The 18,837-nt window shown below is 43.6% G+C and overlaps 1 protein-coding gene across 1 annotated transcript in view; it reads left to right on the forward strand.

The window, feature by feature from the left end:
* MYO1F (myosin IF) overlaps window positions 1-18,837 on the forward strand; it is an 85,383-nt gene that overhangs the window by 41,995 nt on the left and 24,551 nt on the right. The window contains exons 7-15 of the mRNA XM_034437755.3: window positions 6,186-6,317; window positions 7,881-8,015; window positions 8,358-8,490; window positions 9,406-9,602; window positions 10,452-10,532; window positions 12,330-12,416; window positions 13,748-13,834; window positions 14,831-14,998; window positions 16,983-17,068. Coding sequence (XP_034293646.2) covers window positions 6,186-6,317; window positions 7,881-8,015; window positions 8,358-8,490; window positions 9,406-9,602; window positions 10,452-10,532; window positions 12,330-12,416; window positions 13,748-13,834; window positions 14,831-14,998; window positions 16,983-17,068 — 1,106 coding nt within the window. The remainder of the gene's footprint in view (window positions 1-6,185; window positions 6,318-7,880; window positions 8,016-8,357; window positions 8,491-9,405; window positions 9,603-10,451; window positions 10,533-12,329; window positions 12,417-13,747; window positions 13,835-14,830; window positions 14,999-16,982; window positions 17,069-18,837) is intronic.

Below are 18,837 nucleotides of genomic sequence, written 5' to 3' on the forward strand. Positions count from 1 at the left end.
GGCTCGGGACAGGGGTTGTTCCTCTGTCCTGGTCCTGTTAGACCTCTCAGCGGCTTTTGATACCATCGACCATGGTATCATGCTGCACCGGCTGGAAGGGTTGGGGGTGGGAGGCACCGTTTTACGGTGGTTCTCCTCCTTTCTCTCTGACCGGTCGCAGTCTGTGTTGACAGGGGGGCAGAGATCGACCCCGAGGCCCCTTATATGTGGGGTGCCGCAGGGATCGGTTCTCTCGCCCCTTCTGTTCAACATTTATGTAAAGCCGCTGGGCGAGATCATCCGTGGTTTCGGGGTGAAGTACCATCTGTACGCTGATGACACCCAGCTGTACATCTCCACCCCGGACCACCCCAACGATGCCCTTGAAGTGATGTCCCAGTGCCTGGAGGCCGTGCGGATCTGGATGGGGAGAAACGGGCTCAGGCTCAACCCATCCAAGACCGAGTGGCTGTGGTTTCCGACGTCCCGATATAGTCAGCTGGCACCATCGCTGGCTATTGGGGGCGAATCATTGGCCCCCACGGAAAGGGCTCGTAACTTGGGCGTCCTCCTGGACTCACGGCTGTCTTTAGAAGAGCACTTGACGGCCGTGACCGGGAGGATTTTTCATCAGGTTCGCCTGATTCGCCAGTTGCGTCCCTTTCTAGATCGGGACTCGTTACGCACAGTCACTCATGCCCTCGTCACCTCTCGTCTGGACTATTGTAATGCTCTCTACATGGGGCTCCCCTTGAGGTGCACCCGGAGGCTCCAACTGGCGCAGAGTGCGGCCGCGCGGGTGGTTATGGGAGCAACATGGAGCTCCCATGTAACACCTCTCCTGCGCGAGCTGCACTGGCTCCCGGTGGTCTTCCGGGTGCGCTTCAAGGTTCTGGTTACCACCTTTAAAGCGCTCCATGGCTTGGGACCTGGTTACTTACGGGACCGCCTACTACCATCAACAGCCTCCCACCGACCAGTACGCTCCCACAGAGAGGGGCTCCTCCAGGTGCCGTCGGCCAAACAATGTCGGCTGTCGGCCCCTAGGGGGAGAGCCTTCTCTGTGGGGGCACCGACGATCTGGAATGAGCTCCCCCCAGAGATACGGAGGATTCCGGATCTGCGCACCTTCCGCCGCGAGTTGAAGACGCTTTTGTTTCATCAAGCTGGCCTCGCCTAAATCTCCTCCTTTCTAAAGTGTAAATTCTAAATTTTAATGGATTTTAAAATATGGGTATTTTAAATTGGGTATTAATTCAGCCAAATTTATTTAATTCATTTTATTCGATTTTAAATTTTGTATATCTATGTGTTTTATTTCATGGCTGTGCACCGCCCTGAGTCCTTCGGGAGTAGGGCGGTATAGAAATTCAATAAATAAAATAAAATAAATAATAATTTGTTTTATTTTGATGTTGTGTTGTGTTTCTATGCGTTTGTAAAATTCTTTAAATTTTTGAAATGTTTCATCTTTGTGTTTTAATGTATAAACAAATCCATAGCGGCTATAATCGTCCACTATTGTCAGGAAGTAACGTTTTCTATAAGTGATTGATGGAGTTAATGGACCAACTAAGTCCATGTGTACTAAATCAAAAATTTTGTTAGTTGATCTAGTAGATTTTCTTGGCCTGGGACTAGTTTTTAGTTTTGTAGATTTACATACTGAGCATTCCAGATAATTTTCACAATTTTTTATTTTAACACCTTCTGCGTGTTCAGTCATTTTTTGTACTACAGGAAAACTGGCATGTCCTAACTTCCTATGTAAGATGTGAGCACACTCATCATGAATTGGTTTACCTATTTTTGGCTTTTTATCATTGTGTGCATCTGTGTGATCATGAGATATTTTACATTCATCATTGTCACTGTTGCTAACATTCTCATCATCTATTTCAATACAATCTTCCATATTTGAATCAATGTTATGTAACCATTTTTCTTTTGTTATCAGATAAGGTAGGCCTCCTTTAATCATCACAGTGCCTATATTTATTTTATTCTTTTCCAAAGTTGCCTTTCCTTTTGAAAAGACAATGTTAATGTCAGAATCTCTGCTTAGTTTTATGGCACTTAATATGTTATGAGGTATTTCAGGTATTAGTAATACCCCCTCTATTTTTCCTAGACCAGGCAAGGTTACATTTCCTCTACCTAATACTTGAACCTTTTCTTGGTTAGCTACCTTAATTACAAATTTATCTTCTGCAAATGAAGACAATATATTTTTGTTATTAGTGGTATGATTAGTTGCTCCAGAATCAATAAGCCAATTATTGTTCTCACTTTGCTGTGTGTTAGTGTTGTCTTGTTTATTTAATCCATTCAGTGAACCAGATTTTCTATCTTTTGAATTGTCTCTGCCCCCTCTATTCTCTCTGTGATTTGGTGGGCTCCTATATCTATGCCTTTCTATGGAAGGCTGTCTATAATCGTATTTGTTTCTGTATTCTGATCTATATCTTTCTTTTAAAAATTTTGGGCAATCTCTTCTATTGTGTTCCCTGGATCCACAATTATGACATTTAAATGTTCCACTATATTTTTCTTGGAAAGCTACTTTCCTATATGGTTTGTGTTCTGTGTGATTGTTGGAACGATTCCTTCTTGAATTATCTTCTGTTATCAATTTGTTGGACAGACTTTCTATGGATAAATATCCTAGATTGATTGTGTCTAAATGTGACATAAAATTGTCCCATGATGGATCAAGTGAGTTGATAATAACACTTTTCATTGTTTGGTCTGAAATCACCTCCCCCCTCAAATGCAGTTCAGCTCTTATTTTGTTCAAAGATATTAAATGCTCACTTATGGAAACCCCTGGTTTTATCCTAGACGAAAAGAAATCTTTAGATATTCTTGTGGTGGTAGCTACACTGTCACTGTGAAACAAATTAAACATGCATTGAATAATTTCTGAAACAGTCAAATTTGGCTTAATGCTGTGATACATTGCAGGAGACACACTAGATATTATTAAGAAAAAAGCTCTATGGTGTAAACAATCTATTTTTAGGGTCCAAGGTCTTTTTGGGGGACTAGTGATAAAAAACAGTAAGTTTTCCTTCATAAAGACAACCTGGAGCTGTTGATACCATTCTTGTAAATTAATGCCATCAACCCTTAGTTTTGGGAAGTCACTGGGTAAATTTCCGACATTGTTGGGCCCCTTACTTACAACCTGAGGTAGTCCGTGGTCTCGTAAATGCAGAAAATTGCAAAACGGCGTGGGGATGCTCGCTACGAGTCTGCATGGTCTTCTCTCCAGTTCATGTCTTCCTGGACCGTCTGCGTAGTTTCGCGCATGCGCGTTGTCCATTTCTTCTTCGGCGGCGTCGTGGAAGGTTCTCCCCATTGCGACTTGCTCGCTCTGCTCCTCTTCAGACGAGTCGGTCTCTGGTTCGACTTTGGGAGTCCTGACGACGGTGGCTGCTCTTCCTCTTCTATTGAGGGCGTTGGTGCTTGCTTCGGTCTGCGGCATAGGGCGGTATCGGCAGGGCTCTCTGGGTTCGGGCGTCAGCGCTCTCGTAGTCAGGATGGGAGCGGGCAGGTCTTGAGGCATTGGCTTGCTCGCTCGTTTCTTCGACATCTTTTTAGTAATTTTTAGTTTTGGCCCAAATGCAGCAAAGAGCGTTTTCATTGCTGATTTTATTTGGTGTTTTGTTGAATCGTCCTCACTTTCTGGTTCTGATTCTTCTGAGGTGTTTGAATCTTCTTTTTCGTTTTCGTTGTCTGATAACGTTTTTCGCGCCAGAAATTTTGAATTGTGCTTGCTGATTGGCTCTGCTTCGCTCATCTTGGAGGCCTGTTGAAACCAAGATGGCTGCCATTCAAATTTTCGCGCGGGATCACCGTTTTTCTTCTTTGTAATGATTTTCTCCGCAATCATATCACTCACTATTTTTGGGTCTTTAGGCTTTTCATTAGTGATGTTTTTCTCTCTCGCTGCTCCGCTGTTCTTCAGCATATCTTGGAGGTTCGCGATGAGGCTTTCATCATTCTTCTGGCTTTTTAATAGTTTTAATATCTCTGACCTGAGTTCGTTATTCTCTATTTCGATTTCCTCCTGGTCATCAATTATTTCTTCGTCTTCAGTGGTGTATTCTTCGGACTCTCTCGAAATTGCGTTTGTGGATTCGTTGATTATTTCTTGTTCCGTTTCCATTTCTTTGCTGTAGGCCCTGGTGTTGGGCCTATCTTTCTTAGACATTTTTAAGTTTTTTATTGAGTCAATTAACCATCCTCTGCTACCAGCTTGTTGCAATATTTTCAGGATCAGACTCAATAAGATTAGCAAGAGTTAAAGGTTTAACTATATATTCTTTTATTTACAATAGGCATTCTATATTCACTGAATATTCACAGATAGAAGCAAGGGAAAGGATGTAGGTAGCTCCTTATATATACAATGGGTGGAGCTATATGTGGGAGTGGTGAATTATGAATACATTAAGAAGTGAAGAATAAGTTAACCCCTGATACCCTGTTTGTACACTATTTACACATTAGAGAATAAGGCATTTACATCTGACAGAGGAGGCTGGAGAAGATGTGGTGCCAGAGGCAGGGATTCAGCCAGGGCCTTCAGAATCTCCAGAAGCTCCTTTAAGTGACAAGGAAGAAGAGGAGGAGCCTCTTCTCAATGCACGGGCGCGCAGAACTGCCAAAAGGCAGGAGTGGTTCCTCAGGAGGAGGTCTCCTCGAGAGTAAGGCTTGGGGCTAATTGGCCACTCCCTTAGCCTATTTAAGGAGGAACGCCACTTGCAGCAAGCTGTAGGGAACAACTTTAGTTCACAATCCTTCATGTCTGGATTCTCTGCAAAATTGCTTTGGGCTTTCTGCCAACTCTAGTAAGACTGTGATTACCTTATCTCAGAATTCTTGTAGGCTGTTAAGACAGTTTATTAACAGCCTTTGGTTGATAAAGACTGAATTATTTGAGTAAAATAAGCTTTGTATAGAGTTTGTGTGTGCTGCGTTCTTTGGGGTCCGTAGCTGGGGCAGAACAATTATAGCAGTGTTTCTCAACCTTGGCAACTTTAAGATAACATTTAAGATAATAATGCATCTGTCTCTCATCTACAAGTAGGCTTCAACTTACAACTGTTGAAGTTTTGACAGATCTTCCTCAGGAGTACTTACAACCCAGATTCAGATTTTGATGGTCAACCTCCCTCTATGGTTACATGACCAGACCACACTTCCAGGGGTGGGCTTCAAAAATTTTAGCAAGGGGTTCTCTGCCAGGTTGCTGGGTGGGCGTGGCCATGATGGGCGTGGCCTAGTCAGCCTTCTGCACTACGATGGGGGTGTGGGGCGTTTTTGCCCTCCCCAGGCTCCGGAGGCTTTCCTTGAGCCTCTGGGAGGGCGAAAACACTTTCTCCAGGCTCCAGAGGCCCTCTGGAGGCCAGAAATGAGTTCTGGCCTTCCTGAACTTCCATTAGGCCCACTTTACAACTGTCATGAGTTATTACATTCAACAATAGTGATAGATCATTATCATAGTCATTGTAAAAATATATTATTCATCATAAAACTTTAGATACAACAATGGGGAACTAGAAATATGTCACCCCGACATCTCATTCACAAATATATAAATATAGGGTTTCCTATCTGAGCAGGGGGTTGGACTAGAGGACCTCCAAGGTCCCTTCCAACTTTGTTATTCTGTTTAAAAAAATCTTGGAGTGTCTATTTCTAGATCCTCCCATTTCAGATTTGCCCAATATGCCTTCTCTTACATTGGCGGTTGAAATGTTTTCTGTGTGCACATATGCACACTTGAGAACGGGAATCGGACCTAAGCAAAGATTAGTGAAACAAGTTGTAAAACTAGTAGTAAGCTCTAGTAGACCTTTATTTACAGGAAATACATAATATGGATAGGCCAAGTGTAGCAACCTGATATGCTCTGTGCCCGGGAAAGATAAGCAGAAGGAAGTGGTTTCAGATTTGCAATCTCTTAGATCAGTGTTTTTCAGCCATGACAACTTTAAGATGTCTGGACTTCAACTCCCAGAATTCCCCAGCCAGCATGTTGCCAAGGTTAAGAAACACTGTCTTAGACAAAGAGCAGGTAAAGCAAGGAAAACCTTAAACTTTGAACCTACGTCCTGCTGCCCCCTTGTGGTCAGTAGGTCATGAGATGCTGAAGCATCTGCACCATTGGATTTGCAACTTCTACTGTCTCATACCAGGGGAAATACTTTGAGATCCAGTTCAGTCGCGGGGGTGAGCCCGACGGAGGAAAGATCTCCAATTTCTTGCTGGAAAAATCCCGGGTGGTGAGCCAAAACGAGAGCGAAAGGAATTTCCACATCTATTACCAGGTAATTCAGTGGTGGGTTTCAAATTTTTTTACTACCGATTCTGTGGGTGTGGCTTGGTGGGCGTGGCTTGGTGGGCGTGGCAGGGGAAGAATACTGTAAAATCTCCATTCCCACCCCACTCCAGGGGAAGGATACTGCAAAATCCCCATTTCCTCCCGATCAGCTGGGACTTGGGAGGCAGAGAATAGATGGGGGCAGGGCCGGTCAGAATTTTTACTACCGGTTCTCCGAACTACTCAAAAATTTCCGCTACCAGTTCTCCAGAACTGGTCAGAACCTGCTGAAACCCACCTCTGAGGTAATTGGAAAAATCACAGAGGTGTATGGCCATTGGCAAGAAATGCTTGTGCTAACCCACCTGTACATTGGGGTGTGACCTATGCTGCTACTACGGATTTACAACCAGCAGTAAATTTGAGGATGGTTTATTTATTTATTTTAAAGATTGTTCGTGGTATATTTTCATATACTTTATACTATACTGTATATTTTCGTATTTCATTGCTTTGTCCTTTTTTTTTTTTTTCCTTATAAATTGTAAAGTAAAATTTTGGAGAAAAAAATGATGTTGGGCTTCTGACTGATGTGTTAGCCCTTCTTCCAGAGAAAAAACACAACCAGGGTTGGTCGTAAATTGAGGTCTACCAGGAGATTAAAAAGGTGGCCTGAATAGCATCCCTTGAATTGCTGAAACGGGGCTGTGGGCAGGGGTGGGATTCAAAAATTTTACCAACCGGTTCTCTGCCCGTGGTCATGGTGGGTGTGGCCTATTCGGCTTCGTGCACCATGGCAGGGGGGCGTTTTCACCCTCCCCAGGCTCCAGAGACTTTCCTCGAGCCTCCGGGAAGGTTAAAACGGCTTCCCCTGGGCTCCGGAGGCCCTCCAGAGGTTGGAAACGGGCCTGTTTCCAGACTTCCAGAACTTCTGGGAGGCCCATTTTTCGCCCTCCCAGAGCCTCCAAGTGCAGAGCCTCTGCACTTACCTGGCATCCAAAATGGGCAGCGTAGAGACTCCTGGGAGGGGCAGAGTGGGAGGGGTGGGGCGGGGCCAGCCAGTCCGTGCAACTACCAGTTCAGCGAACCAGATGTAAAATTAGCATCGGATTCACCCGAACCAGTCCAAACCGGCTGAATCCCACCCCTGGTTGTGGGTCAATACACACTATGCAATTTTTTAGATTGTTTGAGATGACCCTCTGCTCCGTTTCCAAAATGTTCTGCATGAGTTGAGTTTGAACTTCCAATGAGAAGTATTTGTGCATTCCTGGAGAGAGGGATGGGGAGAGAGAGGGAGGAAGGAAGGAAGGAAGGAAGGAAGGAAGGAAGGAAGGAAGGAAGGAAGGAAGGAAGGAAGGAAGGAAGGAAGGAAGGAAAAGACAGGCTAGGTAGAATAAGGATCCCATTCATGTTGGTTTCTGAATCCAGTAATTGCCTCTCTACAATTTGGATCCCATGAAATGACCTTGGAGAGACTGCAGTCTTTAAGAAATGTTGCTGACCCAACCCTAAAGAATTTAACACGGTGATCTCTCAGTCTCATGTCTTTATCTACTTCTTTCTCTAGCTTATTGAGGGTGCTTCCCAAGATCAGAAACACAACCTGGGCATTATGAGCCCGGATTATTATTATTATTTAAGCCAGTCAGAAACCTACAAAGTGGATGACACAGATGATCGGAGTGAATTCCATGAAACCATGGTAAGGGACCATTATTTTACAAGACTCATCATTAGGGTTTTTTATGTTTTGAATGCTGCCCAGAGTCTATTAACCAATAAATTTAATATTTTCAGCTGTGTTAAACATTGTACCTGAAACCCATAAATAATCTCTTTCTTTCTTTCTTTCTTTCTTTCTTTCTTTCTTTCTTTCTTTCTTTCTTTCTTTCTCTCTTTCTTTCTTTCTTTCTTTCTTTCCTTCCTTCCTTCCTTCCTCCCTTCCTTCCTTCCTTCCTTCCACTTCCTTTTTCCTCTTTTTCCTCTTTCTCCTCTACATCCCTTTCTCTTTCTCTCTCTCTCTCTCTCTTCTCTCTCTCTCCAGAATGCCATGGATGTGATTGGCATCACAGGCCAAGACAAGCAACTTGTCCTACAGATTGTAGCTGGTATTCTCCATCTAGGGAATATCAGTTTTGAGGAGAAAGGGAACTACGCTCAAGTGGAGAATTCAGACTGTGAGTAAGCTACCAGTTAATGGGGATAGATTCATTAATCTGTGAATATTAATTCTGACATGGTCGATGGTAATGTGAAGAGCCGTAAAGATGAGCTTGGGGGAAAAAAACGTGCTGATGGTTACAAAAACATGTTTTAAGACCAGGAAAATTACTGCAAGTTCGAATCTCACCAGGCTCAAGGTTGACTCAGCCTTCCATCCTTCTGAGGTAGGTAAAATGAGGACCCGGATTGTGGGGGCAATAAGCTGACTTTGTATAAAAAAGAACATCGCTTGGGGGGGCCAAAAGCCCTACTAAGCAGGTTTATACAAAAGTATGAAGGCTATTGCTTAACGCATTGTAAGCCACCCTGAGTCTCCGGAGAAAGGGCGGCATATAAATCGAACCAATAAAGAAAGAAAGAAAGAAAGAAAGAAAGAAAGAAAGAAAGAAAGAAAGAAAGAAAGAAAGAAAGAAAGAAAGAAAGAAAACGTTAGGGGGAAAAAATCAAAGGCTGTGCCTTAACTAAGTGTATGGTTATAAGTCAAGGACTACCTGCACGCCAGTGAATTAGAGAGGAATCTGTAACACTGTAACTGTAACAGTAACAGAGATGGAAGGGATCTTGGAGGCCATCTAGTCCAACCCCCTGCTCACGCAGGAGACTATGGATTCGAACCGCCGAACTGCCGACCTTTCTGATCAACAAGCTCAGTGTCTTAGCCACTGAGCCACCTCTCTGAACTACTTCCAAATATTATCTCTTCTGTACTTTCAATAGATCCTATATATCTCCATCAAGGTCATTTTCTTTACTTCCTACACATGTCCCTAATTTAAGGCATTGGAACATGAGCAAATGTTATATATATGATGGCATATCCTGTTCTCCAGAGATGCCAAAGGAATCTTTTTTCCATTTCCCCACTCCAGTGCTAGCTTTTCCTGCCTATCTTTTGGGAATTGACAAGGACCGCCTTGATGAGAAGCTCACCAGTCGGAAAATGGACAGCAAATGGGGTGGCCGGTCAGAATCCATTAACGTAACCCTCAATGTAGAACAAGCATCCTACACGCGTGATGCCCTGGCCAAAGGCCTTTATTCCCGGGTCTTTGACTTCCTCGTTGAGGTATGCAACCTTGTTCTGTGCTGGGGGGAGGACCTTTGGGATGGAGTGGGGAACAAATTGATGACTGGTTGGGCTCATTCCATTTCTGTCTTTAACAACTGTGAAGGGTGGACTTTCTGCAGCGGGTTGAACGAGAATGGTGTCCAGTTTATCACTTCCAACTCTATGGTGTTTTCAGCCATAAAACGGAACTGGAAAATGTTGAATACAATGGTGTCCGGTTTGTCATTTCCAACTCTATGGTTTTTTTGAACACCAAATCAGAAAGATGGGCATATTACAATGGTACCCAACATGAGAAGGACTAAGATTCTCAGATGGAGGAGGACTAAAATTTTATCAGAAAAACAGTGGTCTGTTCAACACCCCAAATTTCTTTGAATGCTAAAAATAGAGGGAAATATGCCTTTTTGCTTTGTTTTGTTTGAAAAAGAGGTCTCTTATCAGTGGTGAAATCCAATTTTTTTTACTACCGGTTCTATGGGCGTGGCGTGGTGGGCGTGGTGTGGCTTGGTGGGTGTGGCAGGAGAAGGATGCTGCAAAATTCCCATTCCCTCCCCACTCCTGGGGGAAGAATATTGTAAGATCTCCATTCCCATCCCACTCTGGGGCCAGACAGAGGTGGTATTTGCCGGTTCTCCAAACTACTCAAAATTTCCTCTACCGGTTCTCCAAAACCTGTCAGAACATGCTGGATTTCACCCCTATATCTTATATTGGGAATTTGGGTTCTTTTCTACCAGATGGTAGTATTTTTTATCACTCAATATCAACACTGAAGTGATGTGGCCTCTGGTAATAAAAGTCTATATTTTTTGCAGCTAGTAATTGCTTTCTCTTCATTTCCAGTCCATCAACAGAGCCATACAGAAACCAAAAGAAGAATATAGCATTGGTGTCCTAGACATCTACGGTTTTGAAATATTCAAGGTAGGTCTGTATCACTGAGAAACCAGTGACAAAAGTCTGAACTCAAAAATGTTTCTGTACTCCAAAGATCCCCATTGTCCAGTTGGCCATATTATTTAATTTAGTTTAGTAAACAAAACTAAAAGACAAAATATTCATTGTTAATTTTAATATCTAAGGAGCCATAAATAAATGACAGCAGGATATTGGGTCAGCTTCCAAGTGCCTGAATTACAATCGTGTGACCAAGACAGTGCTGTGATAGTCATAAGTGCGAGGACGGTGATAAGTCACTTTTTCCAGCCCCGTCATAATTTTGAACAGTCACTAAATGAAAGGTTGTTAAGTGAGGACTACAAGTAATACTTTTTAGTAAAGTAAAAAGGTTTGGGTGGCATTATTAGTCTCAAGTCATGTACATACAACAAGCAGCATTCCCTGTCCGTTGCAATTCTGTCAAGGACAGAATTGGTAAATTTTGGCCCATTTTGTTCAGCATGACACAGGCCCAATCAAATTTCAATTTCACCTAATCAGTATAATATTTTACACATCTCTCAATTAGGAGGTGCTGACAGAATATGAATTGTTTGTTATGTTTAAGCAGAAACAAAGAAAAGCTCTGAAAATGTTGGGACCACTCCAATTTTAATTGTCGGTTATTCTTAATGGTTGATCATTTATTTTTTTACTTATTTATTTGTATCCCAACTTTATTGTTTTTAGAAACAACCAAAGGTGGCAAACATATCCAAGACACCTTTTTCCTCCTATTTTCTCCACAACAACATTGTGAGGTGGGTTGGGCCAAACAACTGGCCAGGCACCCAGCTAGCTTTCATGGCTAAGGCTTGACTTGAACTCGCAGTCTCCTGCTTGCTAGCCTGGTGCCTTAACCACTAGACCATTAAAGAATAATTTCTTAGCAATGGGAAGCTTCCTGTGTACTTTTGCTGGCTTGAGTCAGCCTGATTTGGAATCTGTGATCCACACAGTTTCCCATTTCTTTTATCTGGATATTCTTTTATCCAAATCTGGAACTTGATGGAATGTTAGTTAGTTAGTTAGTTAGTTAGTTAGTTAGTTAGTTAGTTAGTTAGTTAGTTTATTATATTTGTATACCGCCCTTCTCCTGAGGGACTCAGGGCAGTGAACAGCCATGGTGAAACAATGTACAACAAAAATTAAAAGCTTATTAAAATAATTCAATCATTCGGCCAAATTTAAAACATCCAACTAAGATCATTTTAAAACCCCTATCAAACCCAATTTAAAAACCTTTATCCTGTCAATCCAGCTTGCTGGAATAATAGGGTCTTCAGAGCGCGACGGAAGGCACGGAGGTCGGGGATCCTTCGTATGTCCGGGGGCAGTTCATTCCATAGGGCCAGAGCCCCCACAGAGAAGGCTCTCCTCCTGGGGGTTGTCAGCCTACACTGTTTGGCTGACGGCACCCTGAGGAGGCCCTCTCTGTGGGAGCGTATTGGTCGGTGGGAGGCAATCGGTGGCAGAATGCGGTCCTGTAGATAACCAGGTCCTAAGCTATGGAGCGCTTTAAAGGTGGTAACCAACACCTTGAAGCGCCCCCGGAAGACCACTGGGAGCCAGTGCAGCTCGCGCAAGATGGGTGTTACATGGGAGCGACGAGTCGCCCCCATTATTACTCGCGTGGCTGCATTCTGGACCAGCTGGAGCCTCCGGGTGCTCCTCAAGGGGAGCCCCATGTAGAGAGCATTACAATAGTAATCTAACGTCATCTAACCTCCTCCTTTTCAAACCTGTTCTCTTTTCCTTGCCTCACATTCCCCTGATCTTCAGAGAAATGGCTTTGAACAATTCTGCATTAACTTTGTGAATGAAAAACTTCAACAGATCTTCATCGAATTGACACTTAAAGCAGAGCAGGTGAGTTTGGTGTGGGAGAAGGTACAAATGAGCAGAGAAGAGCAACAGAGATGATTAGGGAATTGGAGGCTAAAACATATGAAGAACAGTGCAGGAATTGGGTACGTCTTGTCAAAAGAAGAGAAGGACTAGGAGTGACATGATAGCAGTGTTACAATATTTGAGGGGCTGTCACGAACAAGAGGAGTTGACCAATTCTTCAAATAACTTGAAGGCAGGATAAGAAGCCATGGATGGAAATTTACCAAGGAGAGAAGCAATCTAGAACTAGGGAGAAATTTCCTGGCAGTTAGAACAATTAGTGGAACGACTTGTTTCCAGAAGTTTTGGGTGCTCTATCACTGGAGGTTTTAAGAATCGATTGGGTAACCATTTGTCTGAAATGGCATAGGGCCGTGTTGGCGAACCTATGGCACGCGTGCCACAGGTGGCACGTGGATCTGTATCAGTGGGCACGCGAGCTCAGCTCCGCCAGCTGATTTTCAGGCCTTCCAGGCCCATTGGAAGTTGGCAAACAGGCCATTTCTGGCCTCTGGAGGGCCTCCAGGGGGGTGGGGAAGGCCATTTTCACCCTCCCCAGGCTCCTAGAAAGGCTCTGGAGCCTGGGAAGAGCGAAAAATGGGCCTACCGTGCCCAACGGGCCATCACATGCCAAAAGCGGGGGGAGCTGTGTGTGTGGGGGTCGAACGCGCATGCATGGTGGGCATTGAATTATGGGTGTGGGCACGCGTGCAGATAACCCCCCCACACGTTCCCCACGCTTTTGGCACGCGACGGCAAAAAGGTTAGCCATCACTGGCATAGGGCAATGTTGGTGAACCTTTTCGGCACCGAGTGCTGAAACAGGAGCATGCGCACACGCGCAGGGGAGCAATAGAAACCGAAAGAGCAGCTCCCTGGTGTGCATGTGTGCGCCAGGAAGTTGAGTTTCTGGTTTCCAGCACGCGCATGCGTGCCAGTCACCTGGTATTCCGGTTTCTGGTGCACATGCGCATGTGAAGATCAGCTGGTCGGGACTCATGTGTGCGCCAGAACCCGGAAGAACAATGGGCGACGGCTGGCGTGCCCGGAGAGATGGCTTTGCATGCCACTTCCGGCACACGTACCATAGGCTTGCCATCACAGGCATAGGGTCTCGTGCTTGAGCAAGGGGTTGGACTAGAAGACCTCCAAGGTCCTGTTCTGATCTGTGAACTGCAGATTATCGGATCAGACAGGTGTTCTTAGCTAGACAGGTACAGAATGGCATTCTTAACTAGAACCTTGTTTTTTACGGTTCTTTAAATGTGCATTAATTGCTTCTCTAAAAGCAATCTCTCCTCTTGCCTTAGGAAGAGTATGTGCAGGAAGGCATCAAGTGGACCCCCATTGAATATTTCAACAACAAAGTCGTGTGCGATCTCATTGAAAACAAAGTGGTAAGGGGAGGACTGAGGAGGAGATTGTGGTGTGAGGGTTGAGCTGGGGGTGGTGTTATTATTTTATTCCAGTTGAATTAAATTCTTAAAAGGCCTTGATTTTTTCCATAAAATAATGAAACATCCATGCCTTTTTCTCCCCTAAAATTCATTTGAAACTTTGCTATGTTGTTCTGGAGCATTCTATGGCAGCCATTACTCTCTAAAAAAGAAACCTTGGAGACTCCCACATTTATTTATATATATTTATTTAATTTATATGCCACCCATCTCACTATTCAAAGCGACTCTGGGTAGGCTTAGCATAAATTTAGCTTTGTTTCCTGACTGGAATTATTGTTTCTTACCTCAGCCTTGAGGTAAAATGGTCGGCCTATAAATTTTATAAATAAACACATTTTTAATGCTTTAGAACAGTGTTTCTCAACCTCAGTAACTTTAAGATGTCTGGACTTTGACTGCCAGAATTTATTTTAAATGATACAAAAGACAGATAAATTACAATTGCTGAGAGAAGTCTTTAAAGATTTTTGCTATCAGCTGGGGAAAATAAAACCATCTCTATCTGAAAATGAACAACAAATGCATACAAGTGGAGTTATAACACATAAAACCCATTTCACCCATTTCTTAATTATACATTTTACAACCAATTTAAAATGGTTGCAAATTTGCCATGTTTGGACTTCAGCAACCCTGCCCTCTTGAACAAGATGGAGAGGCCCAATGTCTATGGAGATTCTCAGTCATTCAGGTCATGGTTGTCCCATAAGTGCTTTTTATTTAAGAGACAACTGGACTTTCTTTGTTTTTCCTTGAAGACATTTCGCTTCTCACCCAAGAAGCTTCTTCCCTTCTGAAGAGAACTGAAGAAGCTTTTTGGATGAGAAGGGAAATGTCTTCAAGGAAAAACAAAGAAAGCCCCAATTGCTTCTTGAAAAAATGGGATGGAGAGGCCAGATTTTCACTCCTTCACTCTTTGTCTCCCTCTTCCAGAATCCTCCTGGAATTATGAGCATCTTAGATGACGTTTGTGCTACTGTGTATGCAAAGGGCGAGGGGGCCGACCAAACTCTGCTGCAGAAACTCCAGTCCGGAGTGGGGACCCACGAGCATTTCAACGGCTCCAGTTCAGGATTCATCATCCACCACTATGCTGGCAAGGTCTCCCGAGTTCCCCACTTTCCTTTCTTGTCCCCCCTTTCCTTATTCCTTTCAGTTTGGCTTGTCTGGTTTCTGGGCTGAAAATTGCCAACTCTGTTGTGCTGTGAGTTGCACCAGTGGTAGGTTGCTACCAGTTTGCCCCGAATCAGGCAAACTGGTAGCGGCCGTGGCGGGAGGCTCCGCCCACCCACCCGGACGTCTCTGCGCAGAAGCGTCGCGTGCCCACGAGCGAACCAGTAGTAACGGGATTTGAAACTCACTACTGGGTTGCACATACTTGTATTGCCTCTAGTTTTGGTCGCCACAATATAAAAAAGATGTCAAGACTCTAGAAAGAGTGCAGAGAAGAGCAGAGAAGAGCAACAAGGATGATTAGGGGACTGGAGGCTAAAACATTTGAAGAACAGTTGCAGGAATTGGGTTATCTAGTGTAGTGAAAAGAAGGACTAGGGGAGATGTGATGGCAGTGTTCCGATATCTCAATCTATTCTCCAAAGTACTAGAAGGCAGAACAAGAAGCAATGGATGGAAACTAATCAAGGAGAGAACCAATTTAGAAATAAGTGAAGTGAGAACAATTAATCAATGGGACAACTTGCCTCCAGAAGTTGTGGGTGCTCCCTCATTGGAGGTGTTTAAGAAGAGATTGGACAACCCCTTGTCTGAAATGATATAGGGCCATGATGGTGAACCTATGGCTTCCTGGACTCATTAAAGCAGCAACATCCTTGGGAATCTCTTGATTTCAATGACCTGAATGTGTGTTGAGAGTCCCAGCAAATGCAGTGCATGTGCCAGAACACGCAAACGCACAGACCTACACACAGACAGGAACTTGTTCTGCCATGCTGAGACTTTCTAAGGAGGAAGCTGCTTTAATGGTCCGAAGCAAGAAGGCACATTTTGCAAAGTTACTCTTCCAAATGAATGAATCTCTACCCAATCGGAAATCAGGTTAAGGGGAGGCGGATGCAGAGAAAGGGAAAAATGGCAGGGAGGGCAGAAGCTGGCAGTGAAGGTCACAAATGGTGATCGCATGATTATGGGATGCTTCAATCACTTAAGTTATGAGCCAGTTGCCAAGCAACGAAATTGTGATCACGTGACCATGGGATGCTGCAATGGTTCCAACTATGAGGAACAGTCAGAATTCTCCTCTTTCAGAGTCATTGTGACTTTGAACAGTCATTGAACGGGTGGTCTTTAAGTGAGGGTTATCTGTGTGTGTATATGCAGACTCACACTAGAAGAACAAAGGCAGAACTCCTTGACATACGATCATAATTGGGTCGAGAATTTCCATTGCTAAGCAAGGAGGTTGTTAAGTGAGTCACACCTGATTTTGTGACCTTTTTTTGCCACAGTTCTTCAGTGAGTCGCTGCGATTGTTAAGCGAATCATGCAATGGTGAAGTGAATCCGGCTTCCCTCATTGACTTTGCTTGTGGTGATCATAGGACTTTGTGACACTGCAACTGTTTTTAATAGATGCCGGTTGCCATGAGTCTGAATTTTGATCACATGACCTCAGAGTGGCTGCAACGGTCATATAGCAATAGCACTTAGATTTATATACCGCTTCACAGTGCTTTTACAGCCCTCTCTAAGTGGTTTACAGAGTCAGCATATTGCCGCCAACAATCTGAGTCTTCATTTTACCTCAGAAGGATGGAAGGCTGAGTCAATCTTGAGCCTGGTGAGAATCGAACTGCCAAATTGCAGTCAGCCGGCAGTCAGCAGAAGTAGCCTGCAGTACTGCATTCTGACCACTGCGCCACCACGGCTCCATATGTATGAGAACCAGTCATACATACAGACAACGGTCGCTGAATGAATGATTGTAAGACAAGGACTGCCTGTATGGTGGAAAAGGTGCTAGATTGGGAGTGGATAGATTTATTTGAAGAAAGCAGTGAGAGAGCACAGATGCCTAAAAGGAATTACAGATGGCAAAAATGCTAACCGTTGCCCTATCCTAACCACAGGTCTCCTATGACGTGAACGGCTTTTGTGAACGAAATCGGGATGTGCTTTTCACCGACCTGATAGAATTAATGCAGAGCAGTGAATTGTGAGTCTGTTTCCCCTGTTTTCCTCCCCAAACCTCACTTGGTCATATATTTCATTTTTTTAAATACTTGGTTGTAAGCTTCTCGGAAGCATCGTCGTGTTACCCCCAAATCAAAAGCACATAATGAAGGAAAACAGAAAGGTTCGGAGTGTACTTGGACTACAACTCCCATCAGACAACACGGCCAAGAGTCAGGAATGGGAATTTTATTCCAACAACTTTCAAAGCAGACTTGCTTCAACTGGTGCCATGAGATGCGTTGAAACTCAGGATAGGACATGTTACCTTGGAATTCTGGGAATTGTAGTTCTGACACAAATCAAATTGGGAATCCTGATTTAAAGAGGCAAAAAATCCCCAAATCTGGGCTAGATAAACGACTAGACTTAGACTTCAAATAACTTTATTGTCACTTTGAATGTACACTAATCGGCATACATCAAAATGAAATTTCGTTGCATAGCAGCTCTCAAAGGGTCACCATCTCCAATATACACTACATGAACATGACTACATACATACATACATACATACATACATACATACCCTGTTTCCCTGAAAATAAGACCCTGTCTTATATTTTTTTGAACCCTGAAATAAGCGCTTGGCCTTATTTTCGGGAAGGTCTTATTATTTTGGGGTGCGTGGAGCAAGATGGGGTCCTCTTGCCGTCTTACCTGATTTCCAGCTCTGCGTTTAAATATTTTCGGGGAGGGCTTATTTTCGGGGAGAGGCTGATTTTAGCACATGCGCTCAAAAGCCCGATTGGGCTTATTATCAGGGGATGTCTTGTTTTCAGGGAAACAGGGTAGATACATACATATCCTGTTCCCCGAAAATATTTAAACGCAGAACTGGAAATCAGGTGAAATGACAAGAGGAGCCCCATCTTGCTCCATGTGCCCCAAAATAGTAAGACATCCCTGAAAATAAGACCAAGCACTTATTTTGGGGTTCAAAAAAATATAAGATAGGGTCTTATTTTCGGGGAAATACAGTACATACATACATACATATATATAACTAGCAGTATTTCTGGGAAGAGGAGGTGTTGGTTAGATTGGCAAAAGCAGTCTATTAGGGTATCCCAATTTATTTATTTATTCAGTAAATGTATATGGCTGCCCATCTCATATACATGACCCTGGGCAGCTAACAATCAAAAACAAATGGGAACAGAATAAAATACAACCAGCGTTGAAAAGCATAAATCTTACAATATCCGCCTCTTTTTCTGTGCATGTACTAATATGTACCATAAGCAAAGTCACACCTATAAGGCTAAAGTGATGGGGTTTGTGGTACAATGTTCTTTCAGCCCTCAGAAAGCAACAAGAGGCAACAAGACCTCTCTTGCTCTTATTAAGAGGACCTTCGATAAATATATGGCTATATTTATACGCTATAGGGCACTGCACATCAGAACAACTAGACACAAGGACAGTTTTTCCCCCATGCCATCACTTTGCTAAACAACTAATTTCCACAACGCTGTCAAACTATCTAAAAAGGCATTATTACCATCATTATTCTCATCTTCCCTGTTATCTTCTTATGATTATACCGTATTTTTCGGAGTATAAGACGCACCTTTTCGCCCCCTAAAAGGAGGTGAAAATTTGGGTGTGTCTTATACACCAAATGTAGCCCCACCCACCCACTGGCCCCCACCCTTTGGCCTCTGCCTCGCATCAGTTACCTCCTTGCAAGCAAATAGCAAGAAAAAACAGCTCCTTTCAGCTTCAGCACAACCTAATTAGCACAAGTTG

The sequence above is a fragment of the Pantherophis guttatus genome, chromosome 1 (assembly GCF_059756535.1).
Source record: "Pantherophis guttatus breed Tessera chromosome 1, ASM5975653v1, whole genome shotgun sequence".
In the NCBI taxonomy this organism is placed as follows: Eukaryota; Metazoa; Chordata; class Lepidosauria; order Squamata; family Colubridae; genus Pantherophis; species Pantherophis guttatus.